Raw genomic sequence first — 21984 nt, forward strand, 5'->3', positions numbered from 1 at the left:
AATATGTTCCAGGAGAGGAAGGATCTGGAAAGAGTAAAGATATGCTGAAATCAGAGAGAAAGCAGCTGTGGACAACTACAAGAAATTTTTAAAAGACTTATTAGAAATTAATAAAAAACATTACATATTACATTACAACATCCATATTGCTGTCCAAGGAAAAGTATATTTTATGTTAAGATAACAGTTCTTTGGGTAGAAATACTAGAATGGAGGTATTCATTTTCCTCTAAAGTTGAAGGAAAAGAAAAATATTTACAAGTATTCGGTTTTATCTGATCAGAACTTCTACTCAACAGCCTATAATTAAGTTTCCTGAATAGATCTGCATGGCAGAAGAGGAAGTTACTGTGCTGATAAGCAGCGCTGGTTCGTGGCCAGGAGTTTCAGCTTTAACTTTAAATTCATAAACTGATATCCTAGCAGCAGCCACACTCACACTAACTTGTGGAGCATAAACCACCAGTTCCAAAGATGCTGTCATCAAGTTTTGAGTCGTGAAAAATGTGGAGGCCAGACCTTGGACCTACACTCACTTGATGAATATGCAGTAGCATCTCTTTTGGGATCCTAACCTAAACACTATTAGAGACACAAAATATGTACGCAGTTTAGACGTTGAAAATGTCTCTGCTTCCATCGAGGTGATGAGTAAGTCTCACAGAGGCCATTCCTATGGGAAATGGGCAAGACTCCCTCCCCTCCTATCTTGTATTTTGAGTCAAGTGTAGGCCCCGTAGTCAATTACGTCACTTTGTCCACAGAAGCAAGCTCTCCCCAACCCCTGGCCAACATCCTTCACAGCTGCTGGTCAGGGATAACCTCTGGCCAAATGAAAGCCAGTATAATTGTATCTGCCACATCATCTGCTCTCACAGCCCTTTCCAGCTGCTCTGTCCCTAGAGGAAGACAACCTGGGCCCCCCAGGGGCTCCTTTGTGTACCTCCACGTATGTGCATCTACAAGCACCATAAAAAGAGGTAGGTGGACGTCAAGAAACCTGGAACCTCTCGCATCATCTTATTTCTATGAAAAGATGATGGGGAAGGAGGAGTGGGTATTAGAAAGGCACTCACTCCTCAGCGTAATGCAACTATGATCCAGTTAGTGCCTTGGGATCCTCGTGAACCGTTTCGTTTCTGAGGAAACAGACACAGAATACAATTTAACAGTCTGATACCTATTCCTAAGTAAATGGGGCCAAGGTGGCCCTGAATTTAAAAGTAAGCTCGTGGGGACTCCCTGGTGGTCCAGTGGCTAAGACTCTGCACTCCCAATGCAAGGGGCTTGAGCTCAATCCCTGGTTGAGGAACTAGATCCCGCATGCCACAACTAAAGACCCAGCATGCCGCAAGTAAGACCCAGCACAGCCTAAATAAAGAAATGTTGAAAACGAAAACAGGGGCTTCCCTGGTGGCGCGGTGGTTGAGAGTTCGCCTGCCGATGCAGGGGACGTGGGTTCATGCCATGGTCCGGGAAGATCCCACATGCCGCGGAGCGGCTAGGCCCGTGAGCCATGGCCGCTGAGCCTGCGTGTCCGGAGCCTGTCCGCGACGGGAGAGGCCACAACAGTGAGAGGCCCGCGTACCGCAAAAAAAAAAAAAAAAAGAAACCCAAATTTCATTTAAAAAAAAACTAAGCTTGTGTTATGAAGGAACTGGAAATGACTCAGAAACACACACGCGTGCTCAGTAAAGGAAAAAAACATAGAAGACACATTTTAAGATGTGAAAACTATTGATGTCTCTATATTACATGCAATAATTTGGTCATTAACCTCAAATTTCACAGCAAGTCAGAGACACTTTCATCAGCTTAATGTTTGCACCTCTGGGACGAGTTATATCTGCTTTGGCCTAACTCAGTGGTCCCCGACCTATTTGGCACCAGGGACCAGTTTCGTGGAAGACAGCTTTTCCACGGACAGAGTGGGGGTGTGGGGGATGGCTAATGCGAGCGATGGGGAGCGGCAGATGAAGCTTCGCTCGCTCGCCCACCACGCACCTCCTGCTGTGCGGCCCGGTTCCTAACAGCCTGTGGACCTGTACCGGTCCACGGCCCAGGGGTTGGGGGCCCCTGGCCTAACTTGACGAAAAACTCCCCAGAGCAACGATTATTCCAGGTATGACGACACATAAGCCCCTATTAAGTGTTTATGTGGAGACATTACAGCTGGGCTGTGAAACCACCCCTTGTCCCTCGGCCCGAATGTCATGGTGAGCACTGCCAGTTCATCAGTGCCACTCACACCGACAACGCTCCACAGGGACACTAACCTTGTCCCACTCCCGTTCAGACATCACACGCTTATCCAAAAACTCTGCCATCCCAAATCCCATCTTCCGGCAAATGTCAACAATCACTGTTTGGTATTTCTCAGCCAGATTTCGAAACTCCAGGGAGATCTGAAATGGAGGTCATAAAAAAAACAGAAAATATGAAATACGTATTAAAACTGGGAACCAACAGGGTACCTACAGATCATAAAGCAAAGCAACAACAGAACGCCATTAGGGAAGACTCCCAAATGATCCAGCTATAAGTCTAACATCTAGGTTATGCTAGCTTTCTACATATAGAATAAGTTCGGCAAATTTCATAAATATTAAAATAGAAGGGTACAGAAATGCTAAAGTTTCTAGACTCAAAAGAAGATTCAGGGAATTCCCTGGAGGTCCAGGGGTTAGGACTCTGAGCTCTCACTGCTGAGGGCCCAGGTTCGACCCCTGGTCAGGGAACTAAGATCCCACAAGCCTCGGGGCAAGGCCCCCCCCCCCCGAAAAAAAAAAGAACATTCATAGTCTTATTATACGCTCATCTTCCCACCTAATGAGCAATGAGATAATTCAACATAAAACTGGACATACGTGTAAGAATTTTAGGAAGAATGCCTCATTTTCAGACAAGCCTCATGATAATGAAGATTCATTTGTGCAAACATGTCTTGGCCACTTCCTATGCAACAAGCACTGTTGTGGGCACTGGGAATGCACAGCCGGGAGATGACCAGAAACTCCGCCTCCAGAGCTTATGTTCTAGCAAGGAGACCAGCCAACCACTGTCTATCCTCAGTTCCCGAATTCATACCATGAAGCTACAGTGTCTCCCTACTACAAGGCTACACTTTCTAATTCCTTAAACAACTCAGTTTAGTTCAATCTGCAGCAGGCTATCCAACATTTATTTTTCATAGCCCAAGCTTTAATGTCGAAAAGTACTATTGATGTTCTTAAAAGTCACTGCTACTGTACAAGTATCTTAAGTTCAAAGAAGTGTCTGTAGGTTATCAAAACAGAATATACTGGATTGGGCAAAAAGTTCGTTCGGGTTTTCATCCCATCTTACAGAAAAACCAGAATGAACTTTTTAGCCAACCCAATGAAACACCATGAAACTTCTCAAATAACATGCTATTAACACACAATACTGAAAACAGTGAATACACTTTGCTAAGCTTCCGAAGTGTGAGAAATACCTGGTCTATGTTTACAGAAAGGTTAGAAAAACTCCCTCAAGGAACACCTAAATTTAAGGACCTGAGAGAAACCTAGAGGGTTGCAGGGCACTGAAGGGGTTCAGAAGCCTAAGATCCTTTAGGATTATTCTGATGAACTGTTAAACCCCCAAATTCCATAAAACCAAACTGATCTCTCTAGAACTCTTCTCTACAGAACAGCTGTTCCAAGACAGAGCCAAAAGGTAATTCCCACGTGGACTGAAGCAAACGAACAGCTCTACCAAAGGTCATTTGAATCCCTCAATCTCCCAAGGACCTGGTCTTTCAACAGATCCCAGGCTGGGTCAGTTCTATTTATAAGAGGGGAAAGGCCAGCGAGCTGGGGGAGGAGCAGCTTAGGCTTGAAAACAAAGGCTCCAAAATAAACACTTCACTGCTGGATGTGAACCAACTTCAACTCCTTGGTACTTACTACATCATTATATAATTCAAAACATGAAAACAAAAATATCTAGGGAGGAGTGACCATGAAGAGCTCTAGGTTTTCCCAGAAACCTGAGGGAGGGTGGGGAGGGAGGGGCCCGACTCCCCCAGGCAGCTCTGTCCGCGAGGTCAGCCAGGAGCGGCTTTTCCTTGTCCCTCCAGGGAATTCTGTTTCCCAGTTATAGTACACTTCTAGGTCCCGGGGTCACTCTCTAGTGATTCCAAGTACGAGAAGGAAGGACACCACGGGGAGTCCACTGGTACAATGGAGAAAGGCCAGCCCCGAAGCAGGGGCAAGGGGAGCATGTACACAGAAATCCCCCTGATTATAAACCTTGGGGTGTTATGATCAAAACACTGGGTGGGGCTTCCCTGGTGGCACAGTGGATAAGAATCCACCTGCCAGTGCAGGGGACACGGGTTAGAGCCCTGGTCCAGGAAGATCCCACATGCCACGGAGCAACTAAGCCTGTGCACCACAACTACTGAGCCTGCGCTCCAGAGCCCGTGAGCCACAACTACTGAAGCCCGTGTGCCTAGAGCCCATGCTCCTCAACAAGAGAAGCCACCGCAATGAGAAGCCCGCGCACAGCAACGGAGAGTAGCCCCTGCTCGCCACAACTAGAGAAAGCCCACGCACAGCAATGAAGACCCAACGCAGCCAGAAGTAAATAAATACATTTACTTATTTATTTAAAAGAAAAAAAATTTTTTAAATGGTTTCCTAGAACCAAGTGCTTTTAAGGTGAAAAAAGGCAGGTGAAAAGGTGGAAAAAATATTTGGAATTTACACTGCAGATAAAGAATTGATATTCCTAATATTAAAAGAACTGCCACTAAGCCCATGTGCCACAACTACTGAGCCTGCGCTCTAGAGCCTGCAAGCCACAACTACTGAAGCCCGTGTGCCTAGAGCCTGTGCTCCACAAGAGAAGCCACCACAGTGAGAAGCCCGTGCACAGCAACAAAGAGTAGCCCCTGCTCGCCACAACTAGAGAAAGCCCGCACGCAGCAATGAAGAGCCAACACAGCCAAAGAAAAAAAAAAAAAACCACCAAAACACTGGGTGATGCTACCTTCACCTATATGCAAAGTTTTTATTTTTAACCATTTTTTAAAGGGGCAGTAGAGTGTGCCAGGGATTAAGCACAAGGGTTCTGCATGTAGGCCTTTTGTGTTTGAATCCTGGTTCTGCCACTTAACTTCACAGGTGATTTGAGGCAAGGGGCTTAAATCTCTATGTCTCAGTTTCCTTATCTATACACACGTGGTTAACAGAGTATCACATCCATTACATGTTAAAACTATATTAATATTAAATAAAACAAATGATAAACCAATAATGAAATACATTTTGTAACTCATAGCTCAATAAATGTACGCTATTATTGCCATTATCATTTAAAAGTAGCCCTTTCTTATTTCTCAAGCTGTGTTTGGAGGTAGATCTCTAAGACTACCAGTCTCCACTAGTACCAGGTGAAAAAGATGTACTCTAATTTAACCCATAATATACAATGAGTGTTCTAGAAAGCTTGGTATCAACTAATGAGCACTGAAACCTTATTACAGCCCCAGGTCCCACGTCAATGCTGACCAGAGGAAGGCTTCAGCCACTTCACTCGGTTAGAAGGCCCCGTGGGGGCTCAGCCCCACCTTCCACCGGGCCTGGGGCAAGAGCACAACGGTGGCCACACGCCATATGGCTCAAAATCTTAAACCATCAAGCGAGCTAGTAACTTACCAAGTGCAGTATGTTCTCTTCTCCCACCTGGAGGTATGACAAACATACCTTCACAACCACCTGGAGGACTCGGGTGTGAATTTACAGTTCTTGGCCCCTCAGGCTTCTGTTCCAAAATTAAATAGTGCAGAGACTGCCAGGAGGAGGAATCTCACACTCGTGTGTAAGGACACCCCAGACAGCAGGGTCAAGCTTCACCCACGACCCTCCTGAAGAGCCACCCTCAGGCCAAAGGTCACGGTCACTGGTGCACAGTACACCCTGGAGGAAATGGGCCCCAGGAAACGGACTGCAAGCCGGTGTGTGTGTGGGGTGTCTCAGCGAATTAGGGGTACGCAACCCCAGACCCCCAGAAGATGGTCTACAAGGGGAGCTGCACAAGCTTGGGGCAGTCACGCTCCCACGGCCCCCCTTGAGGGTGAGGTGGCCCAGAGGGGGGCCCTCTAAAGTGAGGGGCAGGAAGGGACTTCCCTGGCGGTCCAGTGGTTACGACTCTGGGCTCCCAATGCAGGGGTCACAGGTTCGAACCCTGGTTGGGGAACTAAGATCCCGCATGCCATACCGCGCGGCCAAAAAAAAAAAAAAAAAAGATGGACTTAAGAAAAATAAATAAGTGAGGGAAGGGGGAAGGGCCCTTCTTGCCCCTATCTGAGAGCAGTGCTGTGTGAGGGAGGCCCTCGCCCCAAACCCACTCACTGTACAGCTAACCCTCGGCAACCGGAATTTGTGGGATCTTCTAAAGCTCAAGATTTTAATTAGAACCCACTTTACTCCAACTGAGTGGACTAAATACCCAATATTTATAGAACACTATTCTAAGTACTCTAGGTGTATGAACTCATTCAGGCCTCGCAGCTCTAACTTTACAAATGAGGAAACTGAGGCACAAGGAAGTTAAGGGGTGTGTCCAGGCTCACACAGCTGCGGGTGGCAGAGATCATCCTGCTTCAGTCCTCAGCTCAGCTGCGAAGAGCCCGCGCCCTACCCCACAGCTGCCACCCATCGTGAGCTGCAGCTGCACAGCACGCCACCAGGTTCAGGGTGCCCCAGAGGCCAGCAGCGCGACACACCTAGGCCGCGTTCTCGGGTGCACTGGCTGGAGAACCCATCTTTCACGACACTGGCACTGGAGTACTCTTTCCACAGGAAGGAAGGCTGGACTTCCCAACAACATCCTGGTAATGACAGTAGCAGCTAACACCTAAGAGCTCCACCTACGTTAACTCTTTCCATCCTCACAACCACACTGGGAGGCAGGCACCATTATTCTCTGTCTTACCGATGAAGAAACAGAGGCACAGGCAGGCTATGTAACGCAGCACCAGTTAATGAGTGGGAGCATGGGGCCGCCAACCCAGGCAGTCTGGCTTGAGACGCACCATTGCCACATTATGCTACGCTGCCCTGAGACCACTGGTTTTGCAGTTCCCGCCAGGCACACGGGCCAGCTGACAGCCACCCCACCAATCATGCGCACGACTGCATCCCGTTAGTCCCGCTACCGTTGGAAAGTCCTCCAGGACTTGTCGGTCCTTCTCCTTGCTCTCCGTGAACCGCCAGTCGGGCTCATAAAGGTACGAGTGGAAGTTGTGTAACAGGGGGACCTTTCTTTCTATACTGATGGTCATGTCATCTTCCAGAGTGTCCAGCGCTCGGAGAACCAGATAAAATATGCATACTGCATGGCTGTAAGAAAGGAATAACTATCAATACATTGGAACAAACGTTCAAAGATATTTGTTTTAAAATCACATCTCATTTTTGCTGGGCCGTTTTCTAAACCCTCCTACACCCTTAACTCTACAGAACTATGAAAGGATATCCAAAACTTTTCGTACTTAATGCAACTTCTTGGCTTCTCTTTCTTAGGTGGGAGCAATGGACTTCTGTAGTTTATTTATAAAAATAAAGAAAGAAAGAAAGAACCTGCCAGCTGGACGTCACTACTCCTCCCACAATGAGTAAACATTTAACTAATGCAGCACAACTGTAGAAAGACCAGCAGACCATTTGGAAGGAACTATTATTTTGCAGATAAAATAAAGTCAAAAGACACAATAACTTCTCACTATCAATACTATCATACCTAACGGCTAAGTCATGTACACAATCTGCACAGAGGCAACTTCAGAAGAATTAACCCAATATACTAGAAATGCAAAGTAGCATAAGTGAAGCCAAGGAAAATGCATGAGCCGCTTAGAGACAGGTCCAGCTGCCAGCACTAAAAAAAGTTAATAAACATCCCCTCCCCCTCCCTGAAAGAGCTGGGCCTGCAGGGAAGCTATGAGATGGCCAGGTGCCTGGAAGGGCATTCTAAAGTAAACACAGGCGTGTTTCAACCCCGAACATTTCCTTCACCCACCGGGGCCTGTTCAGGGTACGCCACAAGCACGGCGACAGCAACGCGAGGGGCCGTGTCAAAAAGTGGCTTCGAATGGCCCGTGGCAGTTTTCTTCCCCCAGGTCACAAAGAGCTGCCTGCGCCACTCACCGCATTTCCCCATCCAGCGCCTGGATAACAGCTGCGAAACTGCGACTGGTCTGATTCAAGTACTTGTAACAAGTTTTCAAGCTGCTGCTGAGCGAGTCCTGCGGGCAGAGGAGACACACGGCGGTGGGAGACGCGGAGGGGCTGGAGTGGGGCTGGGGCGGGCGGCCGGCTACCGCGGGGCTCCGCAGCCGGCCGCACACGCCCTCTCCCCGCGGCCGGTCCTTGGAGGGCCAAGCGGCGGGGGGCAAAGGGCAGCCGCGCGGGGGAGTGCCCGCGCCCCTGGGCGCCGCGCCGGGGCTCAGCACCAAGGTCCGCTTGAAAAGGGACATGGCCTTGGTGCCGCAGGCGACTGCGGCCATGGGAACCGCGAGACCAACGCCGTTTTTCCTCCATAGACCCAAGAAGAGCGGAGGGGCGCCCACCGAAGGGCGGGACCGGCTCTTGCTCCACCGCAATAGGCTTGGGGCGGCGGAGCAGTGAGCTGGCGTCCGCCGCCCCGCCCGCCCACGTGCGAGCCGAGCGCCGCCCCACACGCCCCGCGGCCAGCCCCGCCCACCCTGCCCAGATGCGAGCCCCACCCCGCGGCCTACGGCTCACCACCCGCGCCTTCCTCACCTTGTTCCCCTTCTCCCCAGAACCCGCAGGCTGTTGACGGAACCCGAATCTCTCCTCGGCCAAACTTTAGTCAGGCTCCTGAATCCTCCACCTTTGTACTTCTATGTTTATCTTTTGCGTCGCTCAGCTTTAGCAAGAACTCTGCTAAATTGGTTTAGCCAGAATCCCTCATCCGTCATGTATGATCACCCATGATCACCCGCACCATCTGACCCGTTCCTCTTCCCCCACCATCCCAGCGCCCTAACCTGCCTCCAGCAAGAATCCCGGTAGGTCGTTTCAGCAGAATGCCCCTTACCCCAGAGATTTCCTCTTAGTACTTTTCCATCCACCCACACCCACACTCTGCTCCTTGTTGTATTCGGAACCGAGCCCGGTTCTATACTGAGGTCTCTTTCCTCTATTGCAATTGCTTTTCTGAATGAAATCTGATTTTACCCCTTTAACTACTGTCCAGTTCTGGTTTTCCTTTAACACCTGTTAAACCTCTATTATCCTCTGGAAAGCTAGCTATTCCTTTTAAGATTTCTAATCATCTTTCCCTTTCAAATCAGTGAGCTGTAACGATCTTTACGAACCTTATTTACTCTTCCCTAAGGAAGACAAAAACTTTTTCCAGAAAAAAAAAAAAAAGCCATGTTCTGATATGCAAGCATATCAGAAAGAATTGCTCGCTGTTTTGTATATTTTTTTATGGAGACTTTATATTTTAGAACAGTTTTAGGTTCAGAGAAAATTGAGTGGAAAATACAGAGTCCCCATATACCACCCCCCCCCAAGTCTCCCCCACTCTCTTTTTAAGAGAGAAACAGGAAACATTTGCAATATCTAACAACAGGGGGGATGGTTTAAAATAAATATATGTACACACATATACATATATGTGTATATATACACATATATATATGTATGTATATGGAAATCCCATAGTCACTTGGGAATGTCAACAGTGAACCTTGGGACCCTGCTGGGGTCCAGGTGAACTATCTTCTTTTCATATGTGTTTATTTCCTACCATGGATACATGTTCTTCTGTCAAGAGAATAAAGCTTTTCTTTTTAAATCACATAACCATGAGAAATTATTGCCAAGTTCAATTTAAAAAATTAGTAAAAATTAACATTTACTAAGCACCATATATTAGTAAAATCATTTCGTACATACAGTCTGGCATATAAAAATACTCAGTGAAGGTCTGATGAGTAAATGAATAAGTTCAAAGAGTATTTAAAAACAATTCACCAACTCCTTCCCTATCAAAATGTGGAGAGGCAAGACTTCACAATAAATAGAAGGAACAGAATAACAGCTCTTTTCTGAGCTCTAAGCCAGCTCTTCACATACAACTGTTGTTACCAGGCCACAATGATTCCTTTCACTGCACTGCCAAATGTTTTAATCCCCGGATACAACTAAGGGTTTGGGGGCTGATGTCAAAGGTGCATCACACATTGGGACTTCCCTGGTGGCGCAGTGGTTAAGAATCCACCTGCTAATGCAGGGGACACAGGTTCGAGCTCTGGTCCAGGAAGATCCCACATGCCACGGAGCAGCTAAGCCCGTGCGCCACAACTACTGAGCCTGCAAGCCACAACTACTGAGGCCATGCACCACAACTACTGAAGCCCCCATGCCTAGAGCCCGTGCTCTGCAACAAGAGAAGCCACCGCAATGAGAAGCCCGCGCACCGCAACGAAGAGCAGCCCCTGCTCGCTGCAAATGGAGAAAGCCCGCGCAAAGCAACGAAGACCCAACACAGCCAAAAATAAATAAATAAATTTATATATTAAAAAAAAAAGGATTGTCGCACTCGTTCTGAAGAGCAACAATCTTGAAGGACGCCCCCTCCTTTCCAACACACCTTCTCCACTCTTCTTTTTTTAAAGCAGTCATCCTTGTCTTTTTTTTTTAATATAAATTTATTTATTTTATTTTTGGCTGCGTTGGCTCTTCGTTGCTGCTCGCAGGCTTTCACTAGTTGCGTTGAGCGGGGGCTACTCTTCGTTGCAGTGCGCGGGCTTCTTATTGCGGGGGCTTCTCTTGTTGCGGAGCACGGGCTCTAGGTGCGTGGGCTTCAGTAGTTGTGGCACGTGGACTCAGTAGTTGTGGCTCACAGGGTCCAGAGCACAGCCTCAGTAGTTGTGGCGCATGGGCTTAGTTGCTCCGCGGCATGTGGGACCTTCCCGGACCGGGGCTTGAACCCATGTCCCCTGCATTGGCAGGCGGGTTCTTAACCACTGGAGCGAGGCCACGAAATCACTTCGCATCTCCTTACCCCATCATTCTTTTTTCCTGGCACCTATTTGCGTCAATACCTCATTCTGTAACAATAATTTCCTCAAATTGCCAAGAAGATACAGGGAGATATAACTATGAAACACACTATGGAAAACACCACTGTTAAAAACATTTCCACTGCTTGCTTCCCATGAGCTAATGGAAAAAAAAATTTTTTTAATAAAAAGCTAAAGCTACTGTGGCCTGTCCCTAGAGCCTCCTGATGTTTTTCTTTGCTGTCTTGAGATGAGCGTGCTCACAAGAACTCTCCAGTGAGAGAAAACAGGGATGAAGAGCATTGAGAGGAAGAGTGTGCAGTGGTGAGAAGGACAGGACTGTCCTCCCACGACCGGGGTTCCACCTGAAAGATAGTTCCACAAGTGGACGGCAACCAACCCTCCCCACAGCCTTCCATTCAGATTAAGTAACACAGGCTCCCTGAGAAGGGAGGGAAAACCTCACAAACTTGAGAAATGAAGTTACGTAACAGCAAGAGTAATACCTGCCACTTACTGGGCAGCTACTACATGCCAAGCACAATACAAATATTACGCAACCTTTTAAAGATGATATGATACAGACCTGCAGTCCACCCAAGGTCTTCATGGCCAGATGTGTAGCACAATTCAGAATCTGGAGTGTTTTAGAAGACAGGCAATGAAATGCACATACAGCCTGTCATTGTGGAATGGCTCCCTGTAACTGATTATCGACACTTCCTCAGCAAAACATTTAGAATAGTTATACTAAGTGGGATCACTTTATCATATATCAGAGCACATTGTACTGCCAAGTGACCTTGAGCCAGACTTATTAAAAACCTCTTTGTTTTCAGACCATTTTGGAGTTGGGAAATTGTGATTGACAGATTGTGATCCACTGTCTCTATTATACGGAGGAAGAACCTGTTGCTGGAGGTTAAGTCACCAAAAGGAATAGAGTCAGGATTAAACTTCATAGACATTAGTCTAAGTAATAGGATTTAGACTTGATAGAAGCCAGAACTGCATGATTACAAAACACCGAGTTTTTCCATTATGTGCTCTCTTAGTGATGACACACAACTTGCAGGTGGTAGTATGATGCCAGATTTACTGATATGCTCCTAAAAATTCAGGATAAGTCAATTTAGGGAACCCTGAACTCCTACAGCCAAATCCTTCTGTGACTGAAATAATCTCAGCCCTCCATGTCTGCTAAGTGTAATCTTTTTCCCCCAGCTTCTTTGTTACCTAAGAGAGAAACTAAGATAATGTTAAGTGAAGGAAAATGGTTTTTCCTATGTTTCCTCTAACTAGAGGTATACTCAGCTATTTTTAAAAAATGGATCATGGGGGTAAAAAACGGCTCAGGAAAACTACAACTAACAAAATAATACTGTACTGCATTGCTCATCAAATCTTAGAGCTAGGAGAGGAAACAGCCCAGGTCTCACTTTTTAAAAAATTTAAAAGATTATACTGTGAAAAGTCTTACCCCTACCCCTTACTGTGGCCACCCATTTGCCTCTCTACAGGTATCCAATGCTACCATTTTTTCCAAGTCTCATTTCATAGAGAAGAAAATGTGACACAGAGAAGTCTCTGGACCCAAATCACAACCCTATAAATTGCGTCCCCTGACTTTAAGACACTCAGCTCCCTTGCCCTTCTATCATTTTCCTTTGTAGTACTTCTCTCCACCTGAAATATTGTATATTTGCTTTTTTTCCCCTTCTCTCTCTATTAGAATGTACGATTCACAAAAGCAAGGTCTTCACCTATTTGGTTCACCGTTTTATCCCAGCACCTAGAACAATATCAAGCATGCAACTGGCGGCCAGATGTTTGTTAAATGAATATAGGAAGGATAGGAAGGAGGGAGGGAGGGAGGAAATGCACAACAGAATTGGGAAGGGCAGATAGAAGCCAGAAATTGCTGTGTGCCCGTGAAATGTCTGGTGCACACATGACAGCACTGGAATGTGATCAGCTCTCTGGGACCAGTCAAAGCCTGTGCTCTTTATTCTGGGTGGCCTCCAGAGTGGAAGCATGAAGGTCTTCAGACAGGCCAGGGATGGCATCATGGAACCACCACTCGAGAGCTTCCAAATTCAACTCCTTTATGCCAGTTTCCTAATGTGTAAAATGGCGGTAACAATAGCACTTATCGCTTTAGCGTTGTCGTCGAGATCGACTAAGTATGGTAAGTTACAAAATGGCCATAAAGTTTGTGGCTCTTCCCATCAGGAGGTGGAGTCTATCTCCACCTCTTCGCATCTGGGCTCCCCTTGTGACTTTTTTTGGCCAAGAAGACAGTAGCAACTGTGAGTCAAGCAGAAAGCAGAAGAGTGCGTGCACACTGGGGTTTGCATGATTCTAGTCAAGAGAGGAGAGTTCCCAGGCTAGCCTGCTGGATGAGACACACAGGGCTCAGCCTCCCCTCAATGCTCCAGCCTACAGCCTGCTAATCAGATGGTCCAGCCACATGCCAACCAGCCAGCTGAGCAAACCCAGTAGAAATCACTCAAGTTGGCCCAGACCAGGACTCCCCAGCTCTCCAAGAGAACTGTGAACTAAGTAACAGTTATTATTTTAAATCACTGAGTTTGGTTCTTTACTTGTGGTAAAATATACATAACATGAAATTGACCATCTTGGCCATCTGTGAGCGTGCACTTCAGGAGTGTTAAGTCACACTGCTGTGCATCCAGTCTCCAGAATTAAGCCACTCCGTTTCGGGGTGGTTACCCAACGAAAGCTAACTGATAACACTGACATAACAGACTTCCAGAGCTTCGCCAGTGCCTGGAACACAGAACTCAATAAATGCTGTCTATTAATATTACTATTATCGTTATTAATTTGATTATTCTCACAGTTTAATCCCCTAATTCCACTCACCTGCCAAACTACTGTTCCAAAACTACTGCTTTCATAGTGCCACAGGTGCATCTGACCATTGCCTGCTTCACGGAATACAGCTCAGCTCCTGGACTCCCACATGTACCCACTGCACTTTGCACTCAATTCCAGCCACACACACTGTGCTTAGTCCTACCTACATGACTTGGCTCACATTGGCTTTCCCCACAGAGGATCCTCCCTGACTAATCTAAATCTAATACCTCTTTTCAAGGCCCTACACTTTGCAAAGCACTTCTGTGTTTTTTAAAAACTTTTCACTGTGAAAAAGTTCTACTTCACTAAAATTTCCTGAAATCTCAATGTACTTAAGATGACTTGGCACTTCCTAGGTATCTTTTGTACACCTGCCCTCCATCAGGCTGGGAACTGACTGAGGATACACAGTTTCCAGTCTGTGTCCATCACACAAAGCGTGTTCAGCTTTTAGCTGAATCTGGATGACCCTCTGCTTAATGTGACTCTCTGGCCCATCACCTGAATGACCAGCAGCATGATGGGGTCAAGAGAGTGAGCTCTGGACTCAGACTGCCAGGGTCAAAGGTGGTCTCCACCCGTGAACAGCTGTGGGACCTCAGGCAATAACCAACCTCTCTGTGCCTTTTTTTTTCATCTATAAAAACAGGAAAAATAATAGTAGCTTCCTCACAGGGTTACTGGAAGGTTTAAATAATACACGTTAGGAGGCACTGGGCACACAGTAAGAGCACAATAAATGTTAGGCATTATTATGACACCCTTTACCTAAAAGGTAAAGATCTAGGTTTAAAAAGTCTTTCAGGGGCTTCCCTGGTGGCGCAGTGGTTGAGAGTCCGCCTGCCGATGCAGGGGACATGGGTTCGTGCCCTGGTCTGGGAGGATCCCACATGCTGCGGAGCGGCTAGGCCCGTGAGCCACGGCCGCTGGGCCTGTGCGTCTGGAGCCTGTGCTCCGCAACGGGAGAGGCCACAACAGTGAGAGGCCTGCGTACCGCAAAAAAAAAAAAAAAAAAAAAAAGTCTTTCAGGAGGACATCAAGATGGAAGAACAGACCTTGAAGGGATCTGGGCTGACCATGGTTCTAAGTCCACAGCATGGTGAGACTGCCTAAAAAAGTCAATGAACCAAACAGACTTAATTGATATTTATATAATTAAAGTGGCAGGATACACTTTCCTCTCAAGTACTCACAGAATATTCTCCAGGATAGATCACCTCTTGGGTCACAAATCAAGCCTCGGTAAATTTAAGAAAATTGAAATCGTATCAAGTATCTTTTTCAAACCACAACGCCATGAGATTAGAAATCAATTACAGGAAAAAAATTGTAAAAAATACAAACACATGGAGGCTAAACAATACGCTACTAAATAACCAAGAGATCACTGAAGAAATTAGAGAGGAAATAAAAAAAAATACCTAGAAACAAATGACAATGAAAACACGACAACCCAAAACCTATGGGATGCAGGAAAAGCAGTTCTAAGAGGGAAGTTTATAGCAATACAATCCTACCTCAAGAAACAAGAAAAATCTCAAATAAACAACCTAACCTTATACCTAAAGCAGCTAGAGAAAGAACAAACAAAACCCAAAGTTAGTAGTAGGAAAGAAATCATAAAGATCAGAGCAGAAATAAATGAAATAGAAAAAAAGAAAACAATAGCAAAGATCAATAAAACTAAAAGTTGGTTCTTTGAGAAGATAAACAAAATTGATAAACTTTTAGCCAGACTTATCAAGAAAAAAAGGGAGAGGACTCAAATCAGCAAAATTAGAAATGAAAAAGGAGAATTTACAACTGACATCACAAAAGTACAAAGGCTCTTAAGAGACTATACAAGCAACTATATGCCAATAAACTGGACAACCTGGATGAAATGGACAAATTCTGAGAAAAGTACAACCTTTCAAGACTGAACCAAGAAGAAATAGAAAATATGAACAGACCAATCACAAGTAATGAAATTGAAACTGTGATTAAAAATCTTCCAGCAAACAAAAGTCCAGGACCAGATGGCTTCACAGGTGAATTCTAACAAACATTTAGAGAAGAGCTAACACCTATCCTTCTCAAACTCTTCCAAAAAATTGCAGAGGGTGGAACCCTCCCAAACTCATTCTATGAGGCTACCATCACCCTGATACCAAAACCAGTTCAAAATATCACAAAAAAAGAAAATTACAGGTTAATATCATTGATGAAAATAGATGCAAAAATCCTCAACAAAATACTAGCAAACAGAATCCAACAACAGATTAAAAGGATCATACACCATGATCAAGTGGGATTTATTCCAGGGATGCAAGGATTCTTCAATATATGCAAATCAATTAATGTGATACACCATATTAATAAATTAAAGAATAAAAACCATATGATCATCTCAATAGATGTAGAAAAAGCTTTCAACAAAATTCAATACCCATTTACGATAAAAAGTCTCCAGAAAGTGGGCATAGAGGGAACCTACCTCAACATAATAAAGGCCATATATGACAAACCCACAGCAAATATCATTCATAATGGTGAAAAACTGAAAGCAATTCCTCTAAGATCAGGAACAAGCCAAGGATGTCCACTCTCGCCACTATTATTCAACATAGTTTTGGAAGTCCTAGCCATGGCAATCAGAGAAGAAAAAGAAATAAAAGGGATACAAATTGGAAAAGAAGTAAAACTGTCACTTTGCAGATGACATGATACTATCCAGAGAAAATCCTAAAGATGCAAGCAGAAAACTACTAGAGCTAATCAATGAATCTGGTAAAGTTGCAGAATACAAAATACACAGAAATCTCTTCCATTCCTATACACTAACAACGAAAGGACAGAAACAGAAGTTAAGGAAACAATCCCATTTACCACTGCAACTAAAAGAATAAAATACCTAGGAACAAACCTACCTAAGGAGGCAAAAGACCTGTCCTCAGAAAACTGTAGAACACTGATGAAAAAAATCAAAGATGACATAAACAGATGAAGAGATATACCATGTTCTCGGATTGGAAGACTCAACACTGTGAAAATGACTATACTACACAAAGCAATCAACAGATTCAATGCAATCCCTATCAAACTACCACTGGCATTTTTCACAGAACTAGAACAAAATATTTCACAATTTGTATGGAAACACAAAAGACCCTGAATAGCCAATGCAATCTTGATAAAGAAAAATGGAGCTGGAGGAATCAGGCTCCCTCCCTCACTGTAAGATAACACCTCCTAAAAACCAGAACTGTCTGGCGATGGGCAGTCTCCAGAGGTAGTGAATTACCTGTCACAGGAGGTGTTCAGGAAACTGTATATCCTGGATTGTAAAGCAGTGACTATTTTTCTGTTTTGGGTCACAGATCCCTGGAAGCATCTGATAATAGTGAACAGAATTCTCTTCCCCCCAAAACACACAAATATACAGTAACATAAATATCTGCAAATAATTTCAGGAAAGGGCCAAGTAAGAACTCTTAGCCAAAATCTCCTAATTAAACAAATATCTATTGATCAAGGCACAGGAGAAATTTAAGGCTGCATTTCCTTTAGGCATCCCTCAAAAGATGAATCCCCTATCCCAGCCAGCGGTGATTTTTCCCTTCTGTGAATTTCCTTATGGCATTTACTATATTCTGCCACAGTTACTTAAGTTTCTCTTGTTTAAAAACCTAGAGGTATCTTGAGGGCATTGCATCCACCTTTTGTTCATTAATTCACTAAAGGTACATCAAACAAGACTCCTGTTTTCAAATAGCTTAAAAGTCCAGAATCAAACATAGAATCTTAAATCTGAAAGGTACTTTGGGAACATAAAACCCATAGACAAATAACCGCAATACAAGACTATGGGACTGATATAAGGTAAAACAGTGCTAGAGAAAATGGTCGAGGGAGGGTCACAGATAACATTAAAAGGCATCTCGTTATGGTGACTTCCTAAGCTTTCTATGAACAATTTTATAACATTTTATCGACCTGACAAGACAATGAGCTCTTTGAGTGTCTTATTTGTCTATACATGTTATCCTGCCCTTCTGCACCCAGTATAAAGCCTAAAGCGGAACAGATGTTTAATAAATATCTGCTGAATGGTCAACAGAGGTGGCATTCACAGAAGCCAGACCTTGAAGGATGAGAAGGATTCTGAGTTATAAGACAAAGGGAAAACTTTTCTTTCTGATAAGAAACGAAAGTGTTTTAATAAAGGACAACAACTAAGAGTATAAACACAGGATGGTATTTGTGTTACTTCCATTGGGGAAGAATTTAGAACTTTTGATATAACCCCACTAATTCAGTTGAATGTGTCTATTTATTCACTAATCACTTAATGATTTTCCTGTTGGAATAAATACCTTTGTAAGCATTCATTTAACAAAGGGTACAGGAGTGAGGAAGATGAAATATAAATAAAACCAAGTCTGGCCTTCAAGCAGCCAACAGGGTAACTAATCAACAGATATAGAGAAAATTAATAAGAACTCGCAAAAGTAGACCAGTATTCTAAAAACCTCAGGGAGCACTGAGGAAGAAGGGCTTGATCAGACTGCAGGAAAGGGGGAGAAGCTTATGGAGGTGGTGTAACTGAAAACTGGAAGGATGAGTAAGGTTTCATTCCAGAAAAGGTATTCGTGACAACATTTGCATAGTTCATTACGTTCACAAAATTCTTTCACACGTCCTCTCCCACTTAATCTACCCATGCAGTCTCAGTTTTGTAACCCACATATTAGAACCCAGAAAAACATCTATCTCAGGGACAGAACGCAATATGAAGCAAAACTACTTGAAAACCAATGTCGTGAACGAACAGAAACATTTTAGGCAGCAAGACAACTTGGGGATGGGGGCGGATGCCTAGGAGACCAAGGGCAGCTGGGCCCGACATCTGATTAAGGAGAGGGGAACCAGGCTGGGAGGATGGGGCCGCCTGACAGGGGTCAGGGGGCTGCTCCCCCGAGGGAAGGAGGGAGCCCGAGGCGTTTGGCACCCCTTGGCCGCAACCCTGGCCCTCGACTCTGGGCCCTGCCGGCCAGGCCCAGAAACCGGCGGTCGCGCGCAGCCTCCCGGCTCCGCCGGGATGCAGGGATGCTCGGCCCACCTGGTCCATCTTGGGCATCACCTTCTGCCGGCCCCCCATCTGGAAGCGCAGCAGGTTGTAGAACTCCTCGGGGTGCCCCAAGCACTTCACGAACTCCATGCCGGCGGCGGCGAACTGTCGGACCTCAGAGCTCACCTGGCGGATACCTCAGAATGGCCCCTACCCGCAACCAAAGGATTAGTCGGAGGGCGGGGCGGAGGCGGGCCCAGCGCGGCGGCGCCACGCCCACTTCACCACCAACTTCAACTAGCCTCGGTCTCTCGCGCCGCTGCCCGTGGGCTCGCGGGGTGGACTGGCGAGCGCTGATTGGCCAGGGCCGCTCGCACCAGCAAGATGCCGGCCAATCGGCGGCGGGATGTGTCTGGCGTGAGGACCACATCCTAGAAGCTAATTGGAGGGAGAGAAAAAGGCAGGCGAGCGGGATTGGTGCTCCTAATGGAGGCGGGACTTTGCTTTCCTCTGCTTTCCCAGTGCAGGACTGGAGGAGCGAACCGAGACTTTGAGAAGCCCCCCGAGGCGGAGCTCAGTGTGTGGGAGGCTCGCTCCGGCCCGGCTTTCGCTGAGAGCCCAGCGGGCCATAGCCCGCTAAGCCCTCCACGTGTTTGTCCTGCCAGGCAGACTAGCTCTTCCGGGACGCGCTCGGCTCACAGCCGCGCATCGAATGGGTGCGATCAGCCTGAGGCTTCCGAACACGTAAATTTTGTCCCAAAAAAGGATCTGAAGCGTTTCTACGGCCTATCAAAGGGTGATGTGGAAATTTTTATCTCGATCCTAGAGCACTCACAAGCCCTGGAAAAATACGTGCTACCCCAACCCCCAAATCTATTTTAACACCGCAATCAGTGATCCTTTTAAAAATTAAGGCAGCTCTGATCACTGCCTAAAAGTCCTGCAATATCTGTCCATTTTACTCGGTAAAAGCCAAAGTCCCCACGAGGGTCTAGAAGTTCTGCACGAATAGCCCTCCATCCCCATTACGTCTCACCTGCATTTTCAAACCCCTCCCTCCTTGGCCCCAGGACTTGTCTACACTTCCTTCTTCCTGCAATATTTTTTCCCCGGATACGCAATTGGCTAACTCATTCACCTCCTTCAAGTCTTTGCCGAATCCTCACCTCATTTAGGCCCACCCCATCACACTGTTTTATACTACAGCTTGCCTCACCCTCACCACTGCTGACTCCCCGGCCTGCTCTAGTTTTTCCCGTCCTATTGTTACTGACTAAGGTCTTTGGACTCTTTAGTCAATAGAAATTGATGAAGCCAGATCAGGAATTCAGGCAAGGCGTTACTGGGACTCCAGGGAGTGAAGACAAGTAACAGGTTCCCTTGCTCACTCTCTGAAGCGGGGAGAGCTTGTTCCTTAAATGGGGGGAAGGCAGAGGCAGATCAGTGGGTGGTGGGTGGGGCCGGAGGGGTGGCTTAGGTGGTCTGCCCACCCCTTCGGTGGTACTGTGTGCAGGGATCATGTAGTACCTGCTTTTGTTCCTGGCACCTCAGAAGTGCCAGTTGGGTTTTGGTCTTTTTGTATCTTATTGTTCAGGATTTGCCCCAACTGCCCACGCAGTTATTTTTAGTCCCTTATAGTTTCTTTGTATTCTGTTGCTCATTTGTCCAGGTGCAAGCACTACAGGAAAGGGTCTCAGGTCCCAGCCTATCTCAGCACTGATCACGTTCTGATATAAAATACATTGTTTACTTATGATGTTTAGTGTCTGTTTTTCCTTGCTAGAATATAAGTTCAATGACGACAGACTTTGTTTTGTTTGCTCACATACCCCCAAGCCTCCAGAACAGTGCAACTCTTTGATGTCCCCTCAGCATTGCAAACTTAACATTGCCCTAACTGGAATCTCTCTCCCATTGAGACTGCTTCTCCTGTGAATGGCACTAACCGCCTCCCAGTTGCCTAATTATAAAATCCAAACGTCATCCCTAACCTCTCCTTTCTCTCCCTACACCTGCCCTTTGTAAGTCATTCAACAGTTCTCTGGAATCCAAGAAACAAACATCTCTCCTCTTAATCTCTCCTCTCTGCTCCGACGAGGTTCAAGCCCCACCTTCTCTCTCAAACTGTTACAGGTCAGTTTACCATCTCTCTCTCTATATCCGTTCCCATGTAACAGCTTGAGTAATCTCAATCTTTCAATTTTATTTTATTTTATAAGGTATTATGATTTTAATTAGCTTAAGGTGAGGCCCTGTGGGCTTCTTGACTTTGGTTCCATGAGTCCAGTCTGGCAACACAGAAAAACAGACTGAAGGGAGCTTCACTGAGAACTGACTCATTTACCTACAATTTCTTTGTGTTGTATCTGATGTTTGGTCCTTTTTTAAACTCTGTCAAGTTATAACTTTATATCTCTACTTGCATACTGCTTTTGGCCAGAAGACATAAAGCTAAGAGTTTTAGCACTCCCCTGCCTGTTAAAAGGACCCTGTAAAAAAACATTCCCTTCTTTCAATTTTAAATTGCACAAAGGAAATGCCTTTCAAGATAAAATCTGAGAATTCTGGCATAGAATAAAAATCCTCCCATCATTTGTCACCTACATTCCCTTTGGATTTCAGCCTCCTATTCAGTCACTCGACAACTCTCAAACCTGATCCAGCCCTGGCAGCACTCACCACACAGGCCACAGTAGTTCATACCCCAGGACTCAAGTAATTCACCTGCCCTGAATGCCCTTCCTCCGTCCTCACCAAGCTACCTGCCAGGCTTCATTACAGCTCAGGTTCCTGCTTCAGGAACCCTTTCCTGAAGCTCCCTGGCCTCTCCTTTATCCGTTCTTCAGACTTAACAAACACCCACTGAGCACCAACAACAACGTGGCAGACACTGGAAATAACAAAGTAGATGAGGTTCCATCCCAAAGAGGGAGAGACAGAAGCACCTGGCACGGTGCTGCTGTTTACTAGGCACAGCTGGAGCCTC

At 45.8% G+C, this 21984-nt stretch overlaps 1 protein-coding gene across 3 annotated transcripts in view; it reads right to left on the reverse strand.

The window, feature by feature from the left end:
• FDFT1 (farnesyl-diphosphate farnesyltransferase 1) overlaps nt 1–19303 on the reverse strand; it is a 39993-nt gene extending 20690 nt beyond the window's left edge. Inside the window, exons 1-4 of one of the 3 annotated variants that reach the window (XM_024761409.1) lie at nt 19050–19303; nt 8178–8275; nt 7187–7370; nt 2277–2405 (exon numbers count right to left, since the gene is read on the reverse strand). In XM_024761409.1, coding sequence (XP_024617177.1) covers nt 2277–2405; nt 7187–7370; nt 8178–8275; nt 19050–19148 — 510 coding nt within the window. In that variant the 5' untranslated portion in view covers nt 19149–19303. Of the gene's footprint in view, nt 1–2276; nt 2406–7186; nt 7371–8177; nt 8624–8792; nt 8976–19049 lie in introns of those variants that run through there. The other 2 variants (XM_024761410.1, XM_024761408.1) reach the window with 2 other exon arrangements.
• Nucleotides 19304–21984: the final 2681 nt, after the last annotated feature.

Source organism: Neophocaena asiaeorientalis, unplaced genomic scaffold (genome assembly GCF_003031525.2).
Source record: "Neophocaena asiaeorientalis asiaeorientalis breed wild unplaced genomic scaffold, Neophocaena_asiaeorientalis_V1.1 scaffold635, whole genome shotgun sequence".
NCBI lineage: Eukaryota > Metazoa > Chordata > Mammalia > Artiodactyla > Phocoenidae > Neophocaena > Neophocaena asiaeorientalis.